Raw genomic sequence first — 19,393 nt, forward strand, 5'->3', positions numbered from 1 at the left:
ATTGCCGATTTTGGGGGGATTATTAGAAGGAAAAAAAGGAATCGGCAACCTTGTTGCCGATTTACATATAATGTACACCATTCTTGTAATTTCTCAAAAAGGTGCACCAAGACCGTAAATTTTCAGTCAAGGTGCACCATGTTAGTAAATCTTCCTACTTCATCAATGTGTGGATGAAGCACACTTTTGAGAAAATTGCAGCAGCAAGAACTACACAAGAAGCTTGGAAAATGGTAACAAAGGAGTAGAACAACTAAAAAAGGTCAGATTACAGACTATGAGGAGACAATATGAGCTTATGCAGATAGATTCTAATGAAAGGGTGACACAATTCTGCAATAGGATCACCAGCCACACAAATGCAATGAAAGCATGTGGTGAATTGATCACTGATCAGACTATAGTAGAGAAGATATTAAGGATATTGACTCATAGCTTTGATCATATTGTAGTAGCAATTGAAGAGTCTAAGAAGCTTGAAGAATTAAGGGTGGAAGAACTTCAAGGTTCCCTCGAGGCTCATGAGCAAAGGCTCATAGAGAGATCCACAGAAAAGCCAATTGATCAGGCCCTGCAAGCCCAAACTTCTAGAAGAGGAAGCTACTATGGCGGAAGTGGATATAGAAACCGCGGTAGAGGAAGATACTTCAAGGCTAGGAATACAAATCAAGATCAGCCCACTAGCTTCACAAGAATAGGAGGATTCAATGCAAGTTGGGGAGGTAAGAAGAGGCTTGATAGGAAGAAAATTAAATGCTTTAATTGCAATAAAATTGGACATTTTTCTACTGATGTCAAGCAATGCCAAGACAGTTTGATGGCAAACACCACAGTGAGGCACACATGGTGAAGGAGGAAATGGAAGACAAGGATGATAGTCCTGTACTGTTGATGATGACAACAAGCAAAAAGGAAAGATGTGAAGAGATGTGGTATATAGACTCTGACTGTTCTAATCACATGACATGCCATAGATATTGGTTCGTTAACTTTGACTCAAGCAAGAAGAGCAAGGTCAGATTTGCAGATAACAGATTGATTCAGGCTGAGGGCACATGTGATGTTATGATAGAAAAGAAAGATGGAAGGAAGGCTATGATAACTGATGTATTGTTTGTGCCCAACATGAGGAACAACTTAATCAGCTTGAGACAATTACTTGAGAAAGGATTTGCAATGAATATGCAAAAAGGATGCTTGGAAGTATTTGACTCTAATAAGAGAAAGATAATGAGGGTTCTACTAACTCAGAATAGAACCTTCCAGGTAAATCTAAATGCAATTGAATCTCAATGCTTTAATATGGAGATTTTGTCCAATAATGTGTGGTTGTGCCATATGAGACTTGGTCACCTTAACTTTAAGGATCTAAGTCTCATGAAGACCAAAGAAATGGTCCTTGGCCTGCCTACAATACATCTGCCCAAGGAAGTATGTGATAATTGCCTAATTAGCAAGCAACCAAGATCATCTTTCAGTAACTTCACTCCATCAAGAGCCAAAAATCTATTGCACATAGTCTACTCTGATGTGTGTAGACCACTTGAGGTTCCTTCTCTAGGTGGAAATAGATACTTCATGACACTAGTTGATGATTATAGCAGAAAGTTGTGGTTATATTTGATCAAAGCAAAGAGTGATGTGTATGCAACCTTTGAGTCATTCAAGTGTATGGTTGAGAAACAATCTGAGAGATCAATCAAAATCTTGAGGACAGATGGAGGAGGTGAATATACTTCCAAAGATTTTGAGTTCTTATGTAGGAAGAATGGGATCATACATGAAGTCACAACCCCATACACTCCTCAACTAATGGTTAGAAGTATGCTAATGAGCAGAGACTTGCCACAAAGCCTATGGGGAGAGGCTGCAACTACAACATCCTATGTCTTGAATCATTGTCCAACTAAGAGACTTGCTTTCAAAGTTCCTGAAGAATTCTGGACAGGAGTGAAACCATCAATCAAGCATTTCAGGATCTTTGGATCCCTATGCTACAAACACATTCCTGATCAAAGAAGAAGAAAACTAGATGATAAAAGTGAAGCAATGGTTTTTGTTGGATATCACTTTATTGGTTCATATAAACTGCTCAATCCCATAACAAATCAAGTAATGTCCAGCAGGGATATGCACTTTGTTGAGTCAAGCTCCTGGAAAGAAGAAAGACTAGGGTCAACACCTAGTGCTCAAATTTCCTTTGATTGGAAGAACAATGATCATAGTGATGAAGAGCATCAAATTGTGAGTGAAGTTGAGCATCAATTAGAGACACAAACTGATAGGTTTGATGCAGGAAGGCCCACAAGAATGAGAAATATACCTGCAAGATTCAGAGACTGCTTAATATCACCTGATGATGTTGTTAATAGTGAAGGGGAATTAGTGCAATTCATTGTTTTGTTTGCAAATACAGAGCCTATTTCAGTTGAAGAAGCAGTGAACAACAAGGTGTGGAAAGAAGCTATGAAGGAGGAATTGAGATCAATCAACAAGAACAAAACTTGGGAATTGGTTCACCCTCCTAGTGACAAAAAGCCATGGGTTTTCAAAACCAAAATGAATCCTGATGGCACTACTGCAAAACACAAGGGCATATTAGTTGAAAAAGGCTTCATGCAGAAGGAAGGGATTGATTTTTCTAAAGTCTTTGCACCAGTTGCAAGACTAGAAACAGTAAGGCTCATTGTAGCTCTAGCAAGCAAGAACAATTGGGTAATGTGGCAGCTAGGTGTAAAATATGCTTTCCTCAATGGTCCTCTTGAAGAAAAGGTCTATGTTCTTCAGCCTCCAGGATTTGTTATAGAAGGTAGTGAGAACAAAGTATACAAGCTAAGAAAAGCCTTGTATGGCTTAAGACAGGCACCAAGGGTTTGGAATAAGAGAATTGATGCATTTCTCTCAAGCTCAGGGTTCAAGAAGTGTGATATGGAACATGGTGTGTATATCAAGACCATGAGCAATCTTGATATTCTCATCATATGCCTATATGTAGATGATCTACTTATTACTAGCAGCAACTCAAAAGGAATAGAAGAAGTGAAAGTGAGGCTGAAATCAGAGTTTGAGATGACTGATATGGGAAAATTGGCATACTTTCTTGGCATGAAATTCAAACCAGATGAGGGTGGAGTTTTCATGCACCAGAGGAAGTATATAAATGATGTACTGGACAAGTTCAATATGTTGAATTGCAATGCTGCTGAAACATCTGCAGAGGTAAATTTAAAGTTGGATAAGGGTGAACATGAACCAACAGTTGATAGTACTCAGTTTAGGCAAATGGTTGGTTGCCTAAGGTTTATCTGTCACACTAGGCCAGAGATTTTTTACAGTGTTGGCTTAGTGAATAGGTTTATAAAGGAAGTCACACATGGTAGCAGCCAAAAGAATTCTAAGATACTTGGGAGGAACATGTGATTTTGGAATTCTGTTCTCTAATGAAACATCAAAAGGGAGTGTGCAACTTGTAGCATATTCTGACTCTGATTGGAGTGGTGATGTACTAGAGAGGAATAGCACTATGAGCTATGTTTTCCTGCTGTTTGGTTCCCCTATCTCATGGTGCTCCAAGAAACAAGAGGTGGTAACATTATCCACTTGTGAAGCTGAGTATATCTCAGCTTGTCATGCAGCATGCCAGACTCTATGGCTTTTCTCTTTGCTCGAAGAGTGGAAGATAGATTTCAATGATTTTTAAAAATATTATAATTTTACACTCTTTTAATATTGCACTTTAGTGGATATCCTTGATAGCAATAAAGAATGGAGATAGTCAGACTCTTAATACTCTTAATAGATGGTAAACATGAAGAAAAAAATACTAAATATTCCGTAGAAAGTGTTAATTGTCCACTATCAAAACTTTATTTTTTTATACCAAGAATTATATTAGATACATGTATAAATATGTAGTTATTTTTTTTTTTTGTATTACTAAAGGTTATACTCTTAATTTTTGGGTAAGAAGCTAATCTATTTTGGAGTGTATCCATCCCAATAAATATCACTCAGAAAAATTGAACTATTGATATTTTAGTTATCTTTAAGATCTAAATACTTTGCACCTAAAATAACAATGTGTTGTTGTTGATTGATACAAAAGTATTGGAAAGATAAAGATTTTATTTAAAAAAATCGAAAGATATGGATAATGAATGTATATTAGATTAAATGAAAAATATACACATCATTCTCATGATTTCTCTCCTATTAAAGATTGTTATACCCCATGCATTGATTGCGATTTGCGTGTTTTTTTCTAAATCTCTGAACTCATGTCATCGTCGTTGTTATCAAACTATGTTCCCGAAGCAATACTTGAACAAATCCTTCTCCACCTTCCTTCCACAACACTCATTCGTTTCAGTTCCGTTTCCAAATCATGGTTCTCACTCATATCCTCACTCTCTTTCACTCTTCAACGTTCCTTCTCTAACCCAAACCCCACTCTTCTTCTCATACAACCCACGCCCTCTTCTCATTCCACCACCTTCACCACAACCCCACCTCCATATTCCACTCACCACCCTTATTCCCTACGCTTCATCAGTTCCCTTTACGGCGTCGTTTGCTTCATCGAACAAAGCGTTGGCCATGACCATGCTATCACCTTATTCAACCCTTCCATTCGTACATACCTCAGAATCCAAACCCCTGCTGTAAAACACACCGCTCTAGGGTTCGGGTTTGATACAGGTAATAGCGATTTCAAAGTTATCAGAATCTTTAACGGGGTCGAGTTATATTCCCTCAACCAAGGTGGTTGGAGAGGTATTCATTGTCCTTATAGGAAATTAGAGGAGTTGCAGTTTTCAAACACGCAGTGCTTTCTGCATGGGAATGTGCATTGGGTTGTTTCTCCTTCTTATGCTACTAAGAGCTATGTATTGATCTTCAATATGGTACAAGAGAAGTTTAAAAGGATGGGTTTTCCACCAAACCTTGTTTTTGATGCATTGTGTACTTTGCAGCTAAAAGTTACTGTCATTCAAGGTTACCTTTCTGTGTTTGATTGTTGTGGAATATGGATGATGAGAGAGTATGGTGTTGCTGAATCATGGACTAAGATGTTTACCCTTAATTTAGAAAGAGGGTGTATATCAAAAGTCTTTGGATTTAGGTCAAGCGCTAAAGTTTTAATGCTACTACATAAAAAGGGAGAAACTTCTCTGCGTTCCTTTGATACCAAGACCCAAGAGATTAAGGATCTAAGGATTAAGGGTGAAATAATTGCTGCTTGTGAGGATACAGGGAGCTTGGTTTTACTTGATAGATTTGCATGCTCTGTGAGCAAGAGTCAAGCTAAAAGGAGAAGGTGATAACAATTAGTATAGTTGCCTTGATTAACAAGGAATCTTGTGAATTTTTAGGTATTTTAGTTAGATCCAATTGAGCAAAATTAGCAAAAGGTGTATTGTTTCTGTAATCACTTTCTGACTCTTGCTTTAATGTTTGGTATAAAAAGATTTTAGATACCTCACCTTATACTTATCTCTGTTCCCATTCTTCCGCTTTAATGCTTTTTTATGATTGATTTCAGATTTTATGTGCTGTCAAGTTTTTTTTCCTTTCACAACTGATATATTGTATTGCAGTTCATAAGTTGTAGAAATTTACTATCACATTTTATTTAATATGGATGATGTGACATATACATTGTACTGTACAAAACTAAGCCGAATTCTTTTAACTTCGTCATGTATCCTGTACCTCAAACTATTACACTGATAGCATATGTAGGCAAGGCTAAAAGAATAAACTCTGTTGGAGTGATTATACCTGCTAAGGGATTGAGTGTATCTTCCACACTCAGAGATACTATGAGTATGAGTATGCTCTGTAACACCATCAAATAACTTATAAGCTAGTAGTATTTGATAAAATTTGCAGTTATGGGCTTATAGTTACAAGTTATGGGCTTATTTCATTTTACACTTATTAACTCTTATCAACTAATTTTACCTAATAGTTTCAATTCAATGAACTAGTTTATGAGTCATGAGTTTATAAGCTTTCCTCTTGTATTTTGGAGTGTCATTTAGCCCTGCCCCTTGTGTTAATCTCATCATGTACCCTATACTGGCAAACTTGTACACTACATAAGTTATGCTGGGAAGGCTGACCCTGTTGCAGTGACTATAGCTGCCAGGGTTAATGTGTTGTGCAACAGCAAGGGAATACAGAATACTAAATATTTAGCAAGAACTGAAGACAAGAAAGAAGATCCTAGAACTTCACTTACTTCCTTGGTATGTTTATGATTTACATTTTCTTTTTGGTATAAACGAAGGTATCATTTTACCCTATAAGTAAGGAACTAATCTCTTTCGGGTGTATAATTGCCTCTCCCAACAATTGTCGCTCCATTAAGCGAACATTTAACATTATACTACTAGACCAACGTCTCGTTGTTTATTATGATGTACATTCAGAAAAGCAACTTCACTTTTTATCCAAAGCTCTCATAGGCAGAAGAGGTTTGTTAGATAAAATATAAAAATGTTTTACCTGAAGTCCTGGACAAAAAAACCAAATAATAGGGTGGTGGTAAATGCTTCAGGGCTGAAACTAAGCTCCACAAAGACCTATGAAATCACCCATTATCAGTAATTACAAGAAGCTAAATTAATTGGTATCATCTAGGCTAAGAGAACTCACATTCAGTCAAGAATTTCTCCTCTGCTGCAATATTCATCACACAGCTACAGCTTTAAATTTTCAGTTGGATTTCCTTCATAATTTGATTAAGAATGCTCTCAGATTCCCTCATCTTATTTGTAGATATTCTTTTGTTTCTGTCACTCCATATATGATATGCTTCAGATGCTGCCATGGCAAATAGGACAGCTCTTTTGACTTCACTAAATTTCACTTGTGAGAATACATCTGCTCCAATGAGAGCATTTCAAATGGAGATTGACAATTTGGACTTTGATAAAAGCTTTATTCAGTATTTTCTTAAAGAAAGTGCATTCAAAGATGTGATTTCTTGTTTGAATCCCATTACTATTACGAATTGAAAATACACACGATTCTCATTGATTCATCAAAATTGATTGATTTACAAAGAAGGCTATAAGTGCTATATTTTGAAACACATTGTCTTGTAAAAATAGAAAAGTAAGTAACTGAAAATCAAACTCTAACTAATTCTCCTAACTTTAAATATCAAGCTATTACAAATATATTAATCAACTAATCTTTTGTTTCCTACTCCATATTAAACCATGATCATACTTCCAATAATTACAACAAAAGACACAGCGACACAGGTGTTACAGATAGATCAGTGTAGCTGCCTCATCTTATTATAGAATGAAATGTAACTCAAACCAAGTGCCATGTACATTTATACATTTCATGTAATTAATAACTAGTCACTCTCTGCACTCTAGTATATAAGTGCAGCCAATGTAATGATTGATAAAAATTGATTGAAAATGGAGCTCCCTGGATTCCCATTGTAAAAGGGTAATGGAAACTGGAAAGACTGAAGAGCTACTTAAAAGCAACATGTCTTTAATTAAAGCTAGAGATAATAGTTTCAAGGTTATTATTATTCACTTAAACTCTTTCACTCGTATATATCAAATATGAAACTTCAATTTCAATATACCATCAATCACTTATTTAAGTGTCAGTATCACATACTTAATGGTCCATTGTTGTGAGACACCACGTCAGAATGGTTCATGAGTCTTTTTTTTTATTTATAAATTCTTTTATCCATCTCTTTCGATATGAGGTTTCACACTTCAATATATTCAAGGCATATTGTGTATCTCTTCACACTATAAGGAAGGAACTAATCCATCCATGTTAGGATGTATGATTACCCTCCCAATAAGTTCGCTCCCAGGAATCAGGCCCTTAACTTTTTGGTCACCTTGAGATCTAGTCGGGTCTTACACCACTAAATTAATGCATTGTTGGTATATTGTGCTGAACTTTAGAAGAAGATCATTGCAGCCACTTTAATCAAGGGTATCATCTTCTTGATTGGTTTTATTTCTTTCAATGCCATGAACTGTTGGTAGGGATGGCAAAAAAACTCCTACCCGCAGGTAAAACCCGTATGTGCACGGGTACGAGTCACAAACGGGTATCCACGAGTATTATAAACGAGTTTTTAAAAATATCATACTATATACGGGGTATGAATATTATGGTATCCATGCCCACGGATACCCGTTATTTATATGATTAATATATTATATTTAATTAAAATAAAAAGTACATTATTCTAACATTCATTACACTATATATATTTTTTCTTTTTACTTTGTTTATACATTTTATTGAGTTTAGTGGTGAAACACCCTACAAATATTATTACACACATGTTTTACAAAGAAAATATATACTTTTTTGTTAAGGAAATGAAAACAAAAAATCATACAAATAGAAAACACCAATAAATTTAGCATTTTTGTCAAATATTCAATCAGAATGTAAAAAAATAAATAAGTTTTATCTCATTTGAAACATAATAGAAGTAAAAAATTAAAAATTCATTTATAATATAGGAAACCTGCGGGTACCCAGAAATACTCGCACACGGGTACCCGTACAAGTATGGATAATGTTCTCTTATTTTGAAACGGATAGCTTATAGCTACTGCTTGTGTCTGCTCGTGTCCGTTGTCATCCCTAACATCCTTAGATCACATTAACCTTATCCAGGCGACCTCATTCCATAGAATAAATTATGTTGTCATCCTTAAACAAGAGACGTTTGATTAATGAATGACTTAACTCAAGAAGTCTCATCATTTATAATTTTATATCTACAAAAGTATTTATCTTAAAAGAAATAGGGTATTACCACATGTTTGGATGGCTCCAAATATAATTTGAATCAAACTCTAAAATAGATAAGATAAAATTTTAAAAAACCTAACTATTGGCAACTAGTTGCAAACCATGATGAGTTAGTGTAAGAGTGAAAATAGGTCAGATTTCCTATCAAGATTTATTGTCTGGCTTATAATAGGCTAAGTTAGACCATATATTTTCATTAATAGTCTCAGACCTTTTAAAAGGTCTAATATGTTAGTCTATGTAGTCATACTATATAATAAATAATTGTTATTATACTATTTTAAAATTTTAATATAAGTAATATCATTATATGTAATTTTAATATAAAAATTTATACAAAAATATATTTTAATTATTAGAGTTAGATGAACCTAGTTAAAAGTATGTTTATTAATATATTTAAACATAGATATAATAGTTTATTTTAAGACCATATAGTATAACAAATGTTTCAACATGCTAATAGGTCATACCAAACTTTTAAACAAGTTAGACCTATGCTATATAAATGTAATTTGTTTAAGGAAAAACTTAGTTTAATCTGACATGACCTATTTTCACTATATAAGATGAGAGTTCATCCATAAGTGAACCAATAAAAATAATATCAAACTTCCAAATATAAATAGTTTAAGTTTTAGTAAATACAATTTATAATTTTATATTGTGAATAATAAATTGATGGCCTAAAATCTCAATCATAATAAATATAAGTATCATATTCCCTTTCTAATGGCCTGAGCCCAAACAACCTAGCACTACCATGTTTTTCAAAAATCTTATCCTCAAGTTGAATAATTGCTCAAAGATTTGTTCATTAAATTTGAAATTCTATCACAGAGCCTTCAAGACGATGATGGAATAATTACAAAGTCTTTTATTCACCAGTCATCACTTTCAAGATGAGAATGGAATAAATACTAAGGGCCCTCTTCAGCTTATCATTTCATTTATTACCCTTTACTAATTATTTATTATGAAACACAAATACTCTCAAGCTTGGTTTATTTATTTAAACATACGGTTCAATGCTTAATATGGGTTTAATAAAAAAAATATGGAATTTGAGGAGTGGAAAACTTGTACCACTAGAAAATAAATCTTGTTGGATTCATTTTGTACCAGCTACGCAGGAATAACACTAGCCTCCAGCAATTGAGGTGTTTACTTCCATCTCCAATTTGATTTTTGGAGGGTATGTTATGCTCCGATAGATTATATCTCACACCTTGTTTTGCTGCGATGAAAACATGTTATGTCAATTACAAATTTATTATTATTGACCTGAGAAAGCATGTTGACAATAAATCTATATTTTTAATGAGGTTGTAAGGAGTCCTCTTTTCTCCTTTTATTCCTTAAAAAACAAACTCATAGATCATTAGGTTAGGGTCACCTATGTAGGGTCATATGTGAGGGACTGAGGGGAGATAGATAAACAAGAACCTACAGATTAAACGGCTACACCAATGTGGTTCAATAAATGGTTTAATATTGTACAGATATTTGTTCTATATCAAAGTCATAATATTTTATAAAAGTGATTGAAAATGACGTACTATATTTGCATAAACAATAAAAAAATGCATTAAATTACTGACTGATGATGGATTAATTTGTTAGATGAAACATTTAAAACACATTCCTTCCTTATTTATTTTTTAATTTTCAAACTTTTACCATGTCCAATGAAATAGAAAAAAAAGGTGATGATTGTTTAAGAGATATGAACAAAAGAGCAGTTGTATTTTGTCACCAACCATTGGTACCTAGCCATGCATAAATCTCCAAATGCAGCAAATATATATAAACTTCCAAAATTAATATAAAATTTAATTAAGGCCTACATGCTGATGTCACTGTTTAAACTTTATACCTTAATAATTGAAGGCAGAAATCCATAAATTTTGTATGGAGTCAGGTCAAGAATTTTTATCATTCAAAATGTCATTCAACATCAATTTTATAAGGATTTAATATGTATACACTGACAGTGTAAATATTTTTTACACTGTCAGTCAATCATCCACCATTAATTTATTAACTATCATTGAATCTCAAATAAAAGTAATTTCAAATAAAAGTAATACAAATTAATGATAGATAATGTACTGAAAGTGTAAAAAACTGTACACTGTGAGTGCATAGATTTTAAACTTTTTTTTATAAAGAAAATTTTGTGGATAGTTGTCATTTTAAACTTCTAAGAATAGTTGGATAACCATTATTATCACAATTAATTTGGTGATCATTATATCAGTGGAGAATGATGTTTTCTTAGTAATTCCAGCACTTAAACTTATCTTTGAATTAAAATTAGGTTGGTCTTATTTTTCACCTACTTATAAATTTATCACATTAGCATATGTGAGAGTACGTGTAAACAAAATAATTCAGTGTATTTTATCTTTCAATTTTTCATCGAAAGACTCTACCCAAAGATTATTTGTTTACTCAATGTCATGCAAATGAAGAGGTAGAAATATATTAGGATTGGTAACATATGAGCAAGATTCGGCCCGACCCATATAAATAAAAAAGGACAGATCCGATTAAAAATGATAGATCCGTCGTCATAATATATATATAAATTCAACTAAAATCTGCATCACATATACATCAGTATATCAACTACAAACCATAAGTTACATCCATCAATCGATTTAATCAGTTTGATGACCGATACAATACTAATAACACTACATTTTAATACAATTACGATTATTTAAAAATCAAATTAATGAATTCTTAACCTACATGTTAATGCTTTAAATTATAAAACACTATGAATATATGGCAATAATTTTTCTAATGCATATCCTGTAGAAGAATTCTATTAAAAGTAATTTTACATGGAAAAACTAAATGTCTCGTATTTTAATAATGACAAATATATTATTTTTCAATAAAATATTACTTTGATGGTACTTACTTATAAAACATGTTACATAAACTAAATATTTATGTAGTATTAATATAAATTTATTTCTGACCTTATAAATGTATCATTCATCATTCTTACCAATTAATTTTAGTTAAGTATTATATTAACACGTGAATGATCTAATGATAATGCAAATTTTTTAGTACATAGATTATTCTATCTATTATAATTTTAAAGGACTATCCTTATAAAATTATGGTTCTTGTATCAAATGAACATAATAATGAATTTGCTAATCATCATCCTATGGTAACCTTTATGTAAACAAAAATATAAAATCTACATTTAGAATTTATATATTTTTTTATTAAGAGTCAATAATTAAGTCTTTCGAGAATGACTTAGTATTTTTTGTTGCTTAAATAAATATTGTCTTAAAGCATATGGCTAGAAATGTACCCGAAAAAAGAAATGTACTAAAAAACATATGGTTAGAAGAAAAATCCAATTAAAATACTTAATATCATAATTATTCCACATGTCCCTTTTATAAGTCTTTTTATTTCTGAGTTTGTATTAATTAGTTTTTCATGTTTACCACAATATTTAAGAGTTTAAAATTTGTACATTGACTTACACTGTTAGTTATCTATCGTTAATTTGTATTAATTTTATTTGACAATTAATGATGATTAATAAATCAATAATAAATGATTTATTGACAATGTAAAAACATTTGCACAATTAAATCCTATATTTAATGAGCATTAAAAGAACTTTCATGCTTTCCAAAGTTTTGCTTTGTTTCCATGCTAACTGTGCATCTATTCGAAAAAAAGAATTGAATTATTCCATTTTATATTGATGTTTGGACCAAAAATTAAATGACATGGGATACTAGTCCATCAAACTCAAGGAGTATTAAAAAAGGGGAATGGAGTATCTCCTTATATAAGGAGATAAGTTATCTCCTCCTGTTAGTGAAATCATGATATGTGTCATATTTCACTATTTTCTATAAAAATATTTTAAAAAATAAACAAAATAACACACATGTCATATTTTTATTAGTTAGAGGAAATAAATTATCTCCTTAGACAAGGAGATACATTATTCTCTTAAAAAAGAAATACACCTGCTGTCCTAATGTTTTAAAATAACACAATCCTACTTTTTTCAATCCAATTCCATTTGTTTACAAAACTTTTTTTGAAAATGTTTAAGAGAAGAAAAAAAACTATCACTTCACAATTAAGAATTTATAGTATCATCAATCCTACCTCCATACCTTTTGATATTCGAAAAGAATGACTTTTTGATATTTTGTCTAGAGGAAATGCCTATTGATTTATGAGAAAAAATATAAGAATTTCTTACATTATCATTATATTATTCATTATTAATTTTCAATTATGATTAATTTTTAAATAAAAATGATACAAATAAATAGTAAATGATGTATTTATTGTATATAAATTTTTACACATTATCTAGATACTTGGTAAGGGATTTTAGAAATAATGTAATATTTATGTATTGTTAATGTAAAAATTTATACAAAGTTTCTATATCATTCATCATTCATTTGTAACACTTTTTTTTTAAAGTTAATGATAATTAAACATTAATAATAAATAATAGTGTAACAATATATAAAATTCATATGTGTATACATTTTTTTGATTTTAGAAATAACACAACGTTAGTATGGAGAGAACCTTAAGAAATAGGTAAGCTTTTTATTGCTACTAACTCATTTTGTAACTACTTTTCCTAATAGTAAATAATTAGTTAAAAGTAACTACACATGCACTAAAATTTCCATTTTCAATTAAAAAAAATCCAAAAGACAAACGGATATCTTGTTCTTATACAAACAGACATCATGAACATTTCCATTCATGTCTTTGTTCCATTTTCCGTTCTTTCTTCTTCTCTTTCATCTCCTCTCTACAATGCCTTTCACATTGTGTAAATTCTCCAACTCTCTTTCACCAACACGTTTCTTTTTACAACAACACACGCGACCCATTTCTTTTTATTTCCTTTCTCAACGTGCTTCTAAGTTGAGTTGAGATAGGGGAAAATCAATTCTTTACCACTCTTGCTCTTAATTTCTCATCACCTTTACTCCCATGTGAATTGTTTTCTTGATTTAAGCTTCTGGGGTTGTTTTATTTTCTTTTTTTTGTTGGTTCTTGGGGCTGCATAAACTTGTTTGGCACAACGTTGGAATCTGGGGTGGTCCTATATTTTTGTCCTTTTGGTTTTTGGATAATGGGTTCGGAATTTTTTTCATCTTTATATGCAATACCCCAAATAGATTCCAACAAGTTATGATTTTTCAAGATCTAGCTGAGTCAAAGTGAAAACTTTCTGGGACCACTGTAATGGAGAATAGTAACCCAGTTGAGAATTCTTCTAATGTTGAATCTACCATTAACAATTCGTCACCACTTAGGAGTGTTACGCCTAATGACTCTAGGGGTTATTGTTGGAATTCAACAAGGGAAGTGACTTTTGAGCACTCAGGATCCAAGAATGTGAGTTATGGATCAAAGAGTGCACCTGATTCTGAAGCTCGAAGCACCCCTCAGAAGGAAATCAGTGATGAGGATGCTAGGCTGGTTTACATTGATGATCCTGAGATGACTAATGAGAAGTTTGGGTTTGCAGGGAATGCGATTCGGACCGGGAAGTACTCTATCCTCAGCTTTGTGCCTAGGAATTTGTTTGAACAGTTTCATAGAGTTGCATACATTTATTTCCTTATAATTGCAGTCCTAAATCAGCTGCCTCAGCTTGCTGTTTTTGGGAAGGGTGTTTCAATTTTGCCACTGGCTTTTGTATTGCTTGTTACTGCAGTGAAGGATGCATTTGAGGATTGGAGGAGGCACCAGTCAGACAAAATTGAGAACAAAAGGTTAGCATCTGTTTTGGTTAATGGTGAATTTCATGAGAAAAAATGGAAGGATGTTAGGGTTGGTGAGGTCATTAAAATCATTGCTAATGAAACCATGCCTTGTGATATTGTGTTGCTCTCAACTAGTGACCCTACTGGGGTTGCGTATGTGCAGACTATTAATCTAGATGGAGAGTCTAATTTGAAGACTCGGTATGCGAAACAAGAGACTCATTCTAAGTTGCCTGAAAAGGAGAAGTATGAGGGGTTGATTAAGTGTGAGAAACCAAATAGAAACATATATGGATTTCAGGCTAATATGGAAATTGATGGAAAGACATTGTCACTTGGATCCCCAAATATTGTCCTTAGAGGTTGTGAACTTAAGAACACTAGTTGGGCACTTGGTGTTGCTGTATACTGTGGCCGTGAGACCAAAGCTATGCTCAATAGCTCCGGAGCACCATCAAAGAGGAGCCGACTGGAGACACACATGAACTTAGAGATCATCATGCTCTCTGTCTTTCTTGTAGCTTTGTGTACCGTCACCTCGGTATGTGCTGCTGTTTGGTTAAAGTGCCACAAAGATGAATTAGATCTCTTACCTTATTATAGGAAATTGGATGTCTTGAAGGAAAAAAATGGAACCTATGAATATTATGGATGGGGAATGGAAATCCTTTTCACATTCCTCATGGCAATTATAGTGTACCAGGTCATGATTCCCATATCTTTGTACATTTCAATGGAGCTTGTCCGTGTTGGCCAGGCATACTTCATGATCGGAGACTCCAGAATGTATGACGAGGCAACAAATTCAAGATTTCAGTGCAGGGCTTTGAATATAAATGAAGATTTGGGGCAAATTAAATATGTCTTTTCTGACAAAACCGGCACACTTACTGAGAACAAGATGGAGTTTCAATGTGCAAGCATCCGGGGGGTTGATTACAATGTTGCAAAATCCAGTGTGGAGAACGAGCAAGTGGAATACTTTATTCAAGGTGTATTTCGGTCTTCCAATATGTTTGTCTGATCTAATAATGTTTTAGTTATCATTACTTATCATGCATTCATATTGTTTATGATTAAAATGACATGTCTATTTTGTGTCTATTTGTTCTCAGTGGATGGAAAGGTCTTGAAGCCAAAGATGAAGGTGAATGTTAATCCAGATCTTTTGCAATTATCAAAAAGGGGATATGAAAGTAAAGAGGGGAAATGGATTTATGAGTTCCTTTTAGCACTGGCAGCCTGCAATACTATTGTACCTCTTGAAGTTGACACATCTGACCCAACAGTCAAACTGATAGATTACCAAGGGGAATCACCTGATGAACAAGCGCTAGCATATGCTGCTGCCGCCTATGGATTTATGCTTATAGAACGAACCTCGGGCTACATAGTCATTAATATTCATGGAGAAAGGCAAAGGTAAATTGATTCACTTTGTTTTTTTCCCGTAGTTGATAATCTACGTGTTTCTTATTCTTCCTAAATCCTAATAAAAAAACATGTTTTTGACAATCTGGAACAATTGGTGCTAATACTTTAGTAATAATGCTTTTTAGGCTGAAAGGAAAGGGTGACTGCAAATAATTTGTGAATTGTATTTTATGATTTTATCTATATACTAACTGTAACTGAAGTAAAGTTTGGTGTCTTTGTTCTTTGTTTTCCTTCTTCCCTTGCTATGTAGTGATGTAGTCTGCATGGTAAAATATGAAACCTCCTTTAATGAGGTCCCACGGTTATATTTTTTTTTTTTTTAAGAATCTTCACATTATTGGCAGTGCAGGCTTGATGTCTTGGGTTTGCATGAATTTGATAGTGATCGGAAAAGGATGTCAGTTATACTAGGGTGTGCTGACAATTCCATGAAACTTTTTGTCAAAGGGGCAGATACATCCATGCTTAGTGTGGTAGATAAAAAATTGAACAATGACACAATACAAGCAACTGAAGCCCATCTTCACTCTTATTCCTCAATTGGTTTGAGGACACTTGTTATTGGAATGCGAGACTTGAATGCCTCAGAGTTTGAGCAATGGCACTTTGCCTTTGAGGCAGCAAGTACTGCTTTGACTGGTAGGGCTACTATGCTTCGCAAGGTTGCTCTCAATGTAGAGAACGATCTATGCATATTGGGTGCAACTGCTATTGAAGATAAACTGCAACAAGGTGTGCCGGAATCTATTGAATCTTTAAGAACTGCGGGTATTAAAGTTTGGGTGTTGACTGGGGACAAACAGGAAACTGCCATATCAATTGGCTACTCCTCAAAGCTCTTAACATGTGACATGAGTCAAGTTATAATTAATAGCAACAGTAGAGAGTCATGTAGAAGACGTATACAAGACGCCCTTGTCATGTCTGGAAAACTCATGACAGCCTCTGCAGGTACCAACAACTCCGAAGGAAGTTCTGATTTTGTTACCACCCCGATAGCCTTGATTATTGATGGTACCAGCCTTGTATATATTCTTGACAGTGAACTTGAAGAGGAGGTAAGAGCCATTAAATCGCAGATGGTGTTTACAATATATTTCATGCAGATAGCGTATATGTTGAGTGCTGACTTTGCCTATTGTTAATTCCAGCTCTTTCAACTTGCAAGTAAATGTTCTGTTGTTCTCTGTTGTCGTGTGGCTCCATTGCAAAAGGCTGGGATTGTTGCCATTGTGAAGAATAGGACGTCCGACATGACACTAGCCATTGGAGATGGTCTGGAATCCTCTGTTTACTTGTTTCACGTTGTCAGTTCCCTAAAAAAATTGAAAGCAACATACTATAACAAAACACGTAGAAAAGGAAAGAAAAAGATAAGGCATTGAGAGAATAAAATGAAATTTGCTCGGCTTGATTTATGTTTATATGTAAAATAACATTTATCATCTGTGTGATATAGGGGCCAATGATGTCTCAATGATCCAAATGGCTGATGTTGGAGTTGGCATCAGTGGACAGGAGGGTCGGCAAGCTGTAATGGCTTCAGATTTTGCAATGGGGCAGTTTAGTTTTTTGGTTCCTCTGCTATTGATACATGGGCACTGGAATTACCAACGACTAGGTTACATGATACTATACAATTTTTACAGAAATGCTATCTTTGTTCTTGTCCTATTTTGGTAAGTTACATTTTCTAATATAAGTGTATGCTTTCATCATGAAATTTTTAATTTTGAGTATGCCACAAACATCACCTTAAAAAGTTTCTAAGTTCTTGTTATTGGACCTATCACCTAGAACCAACTTAAGGAATTGGATTAAATATTAGTTCTTTTTGTGTCATTATTGGTGGCTTTTAATCTGTTCAAACTTTCCTATTGTTCTGGGTGCAAATGTGTTTTAGACTTTTGTGCTAAAAATGTGGTCAATTGTATTTTGTTCTTTTTGGATGTAAAGATTCATGCCTCGAAAATATAATATTTCAATTCTTTGGCCTTTGTTTTCCAGGTATGTGCTCTTCACAACCTTCACTTTGACAACTGCTATAAATGAATGGAGCAGCATGTTGTATTCAATAATCTACACTGCATTTCCAACTATCGTTGTTGGTATTCTTGATAAGGATCTTAGTAAAAGGACACTCTTAAAGTATCCCCAGCTTTATCGGGCTGGGCAGAGACATGAGGCTTACAACAAAAAACTATTTTGGTTGACAATGGCTGATACTTTGTGGCAAAGTATTGTTGTCTTCTTCGGTCCTCTCATTGCATATTGGGAAAGCACCGTAGATGTTGCAAGCATAGGAGATCTTTGGACTCTATCAGTGGTGGTTTTGGTTAATCTACACTTGGCCATGGATGTTATAAGATGGAATTGGGTCTTTCATGCAACCATTTGGGGGTCTATCATTGCGACTTTTATTTGTGTCATGATTATTGATGCTATACCATCACTTCCTGGTTACTGGTATGTGATATCTGTTCCCATCCTCTCAAAAAAAAATTACAAATAAATCTAATGTGTTAGCATCCTGGAAAGGATAGACTTATTTGCCCAAGTCAAATGTTCTATGAATATGCTTGTTCTGCTGTATACATTATCAATTATTTCCTTTTGTTGGTGCTACTTTTTTTTCTTTGGTCATTATTAGTATATATAAATAAAATAATTTTATTAAGGGTTGTTAAGCTCTATCTATAGATGCTTACCACCAGAATCTATTGTTAAGGGTTATTCAGCTTCTCTTAAAAATATGAGATCCTATGTTTTAAAAACCTTAGAAGAAATTACTAGTCTAGTGCTAATCATAGACAAAACCATTTCCCATCTGAATGAATTATTTGTTAGCATGCAAAAATTCTCAAGGTTGAGAAATCCTTCACTTTCATACATAAAATCTGACGTTTGCCTCTGTACAACACTTTGCAGGGCAATCTATCATGCTGCAGGCACTGGATTGTTCTGGTTATGTTTGCTCGGAACCGTGGTAACTGCATTGCTTCCCCGTTTTGTTGTAAAATATGTTTATCAATATTATTTTCCAAATAATATTCAGATTTCAAGAGAAGTTGAGAAGTATGGGAATACAAGAGCCAATGGAGGTGGACAAATAGAAATGCATTCAATCTCAGATGCTCCACTAAGATGACAGAAATGTTCTTTGTCCCTTTATTCTATATTTTCTTTTGTAAAGTTACATATTCTTTATCCATAGGGCCGAGAGCTTTTGTTTTCAGTGTAGAGGTTTCTATATTTTTATTCTTTTCTATCAGTAATTTAGCCTCTTGTAAATTTACATTGATTATAGCAGAAAAGGTAGTTGATTACGTATTATA

General features: G+C 33.6%; 2 protein-coding genes across 4 annotated transcripts; both read left to right on the top strand.

The window, feature by feature from the left end:
* On the top strand, positions 4,198–5,402 carry LOC109352782 (F-box protein CPR30-like). The gene has a single exon (XM_019594976.1). It carries the CDS (start codon positions 4,278–4,280, stop codon positions 5,319–5,321), a length of 1,044 nt encoding a protein of 347 aa, XP_019450521.1. The 5' UTR covers positions 4,198–4,277; the 3' UTR covers positions 5,322–5,402.
* Positions 13,566–19,391, top strand: LOC109352037 (phospholipid-transporting ATPase 1-like). 3 transcript variants are annotated; one of them, XM_019593814.1, is made up of 8 exons: positions 13,566–15,613; positions 15,737–16,043; positions 16,408–17,010; positions 17,044–17,116; positions 17,210–17,333; positions 17,518–17,737; positions 18,066–18,524; positions 18,987–19,391. In XM_019593814.1, exons 1-8 carry the CDS (start codon positions 14,098–14,100, stop codon positions 19,204–19,206), a joined length of 3,522 nt encoding a protein of 1,173 aa, XP_019449359.1. In that variant the 5' UTR covers positions 13,566–14,097; the 3' UTR covers positions 19,207–19,391. The 3 variants fall into 3 exon arrangements, with proteins under 3 accessions (XP_019449359.1, XP_019449358.1, XP_019449357.1); XM_019593813.1 differs by having other exon boundaries at positions 13,567–14,121; positions 14,152–15,613; positions 16,408–17,116; XM_019593812.1 differs by having other exon boundaries at positions 13,567–15,613; positions 16,408–17,116.

The sequence above is a fragment of the Lupinus angustifolius genome, chromosome LG07, assembly GCF_001865875.1.
Source record: "Lupinus angustifolius cultivar Tanjil chromosome LG07, LupAngTanjil_v1.0, whole genome shotgun sequence".
In the NCBI taxonomy this organism is placed as follows: Eukaryota; Viridiplantae; Streptophyta; class Magnoliopsida; order Fabales; family Fabaceae; genus Lupinus; species Lupinus angustifolius.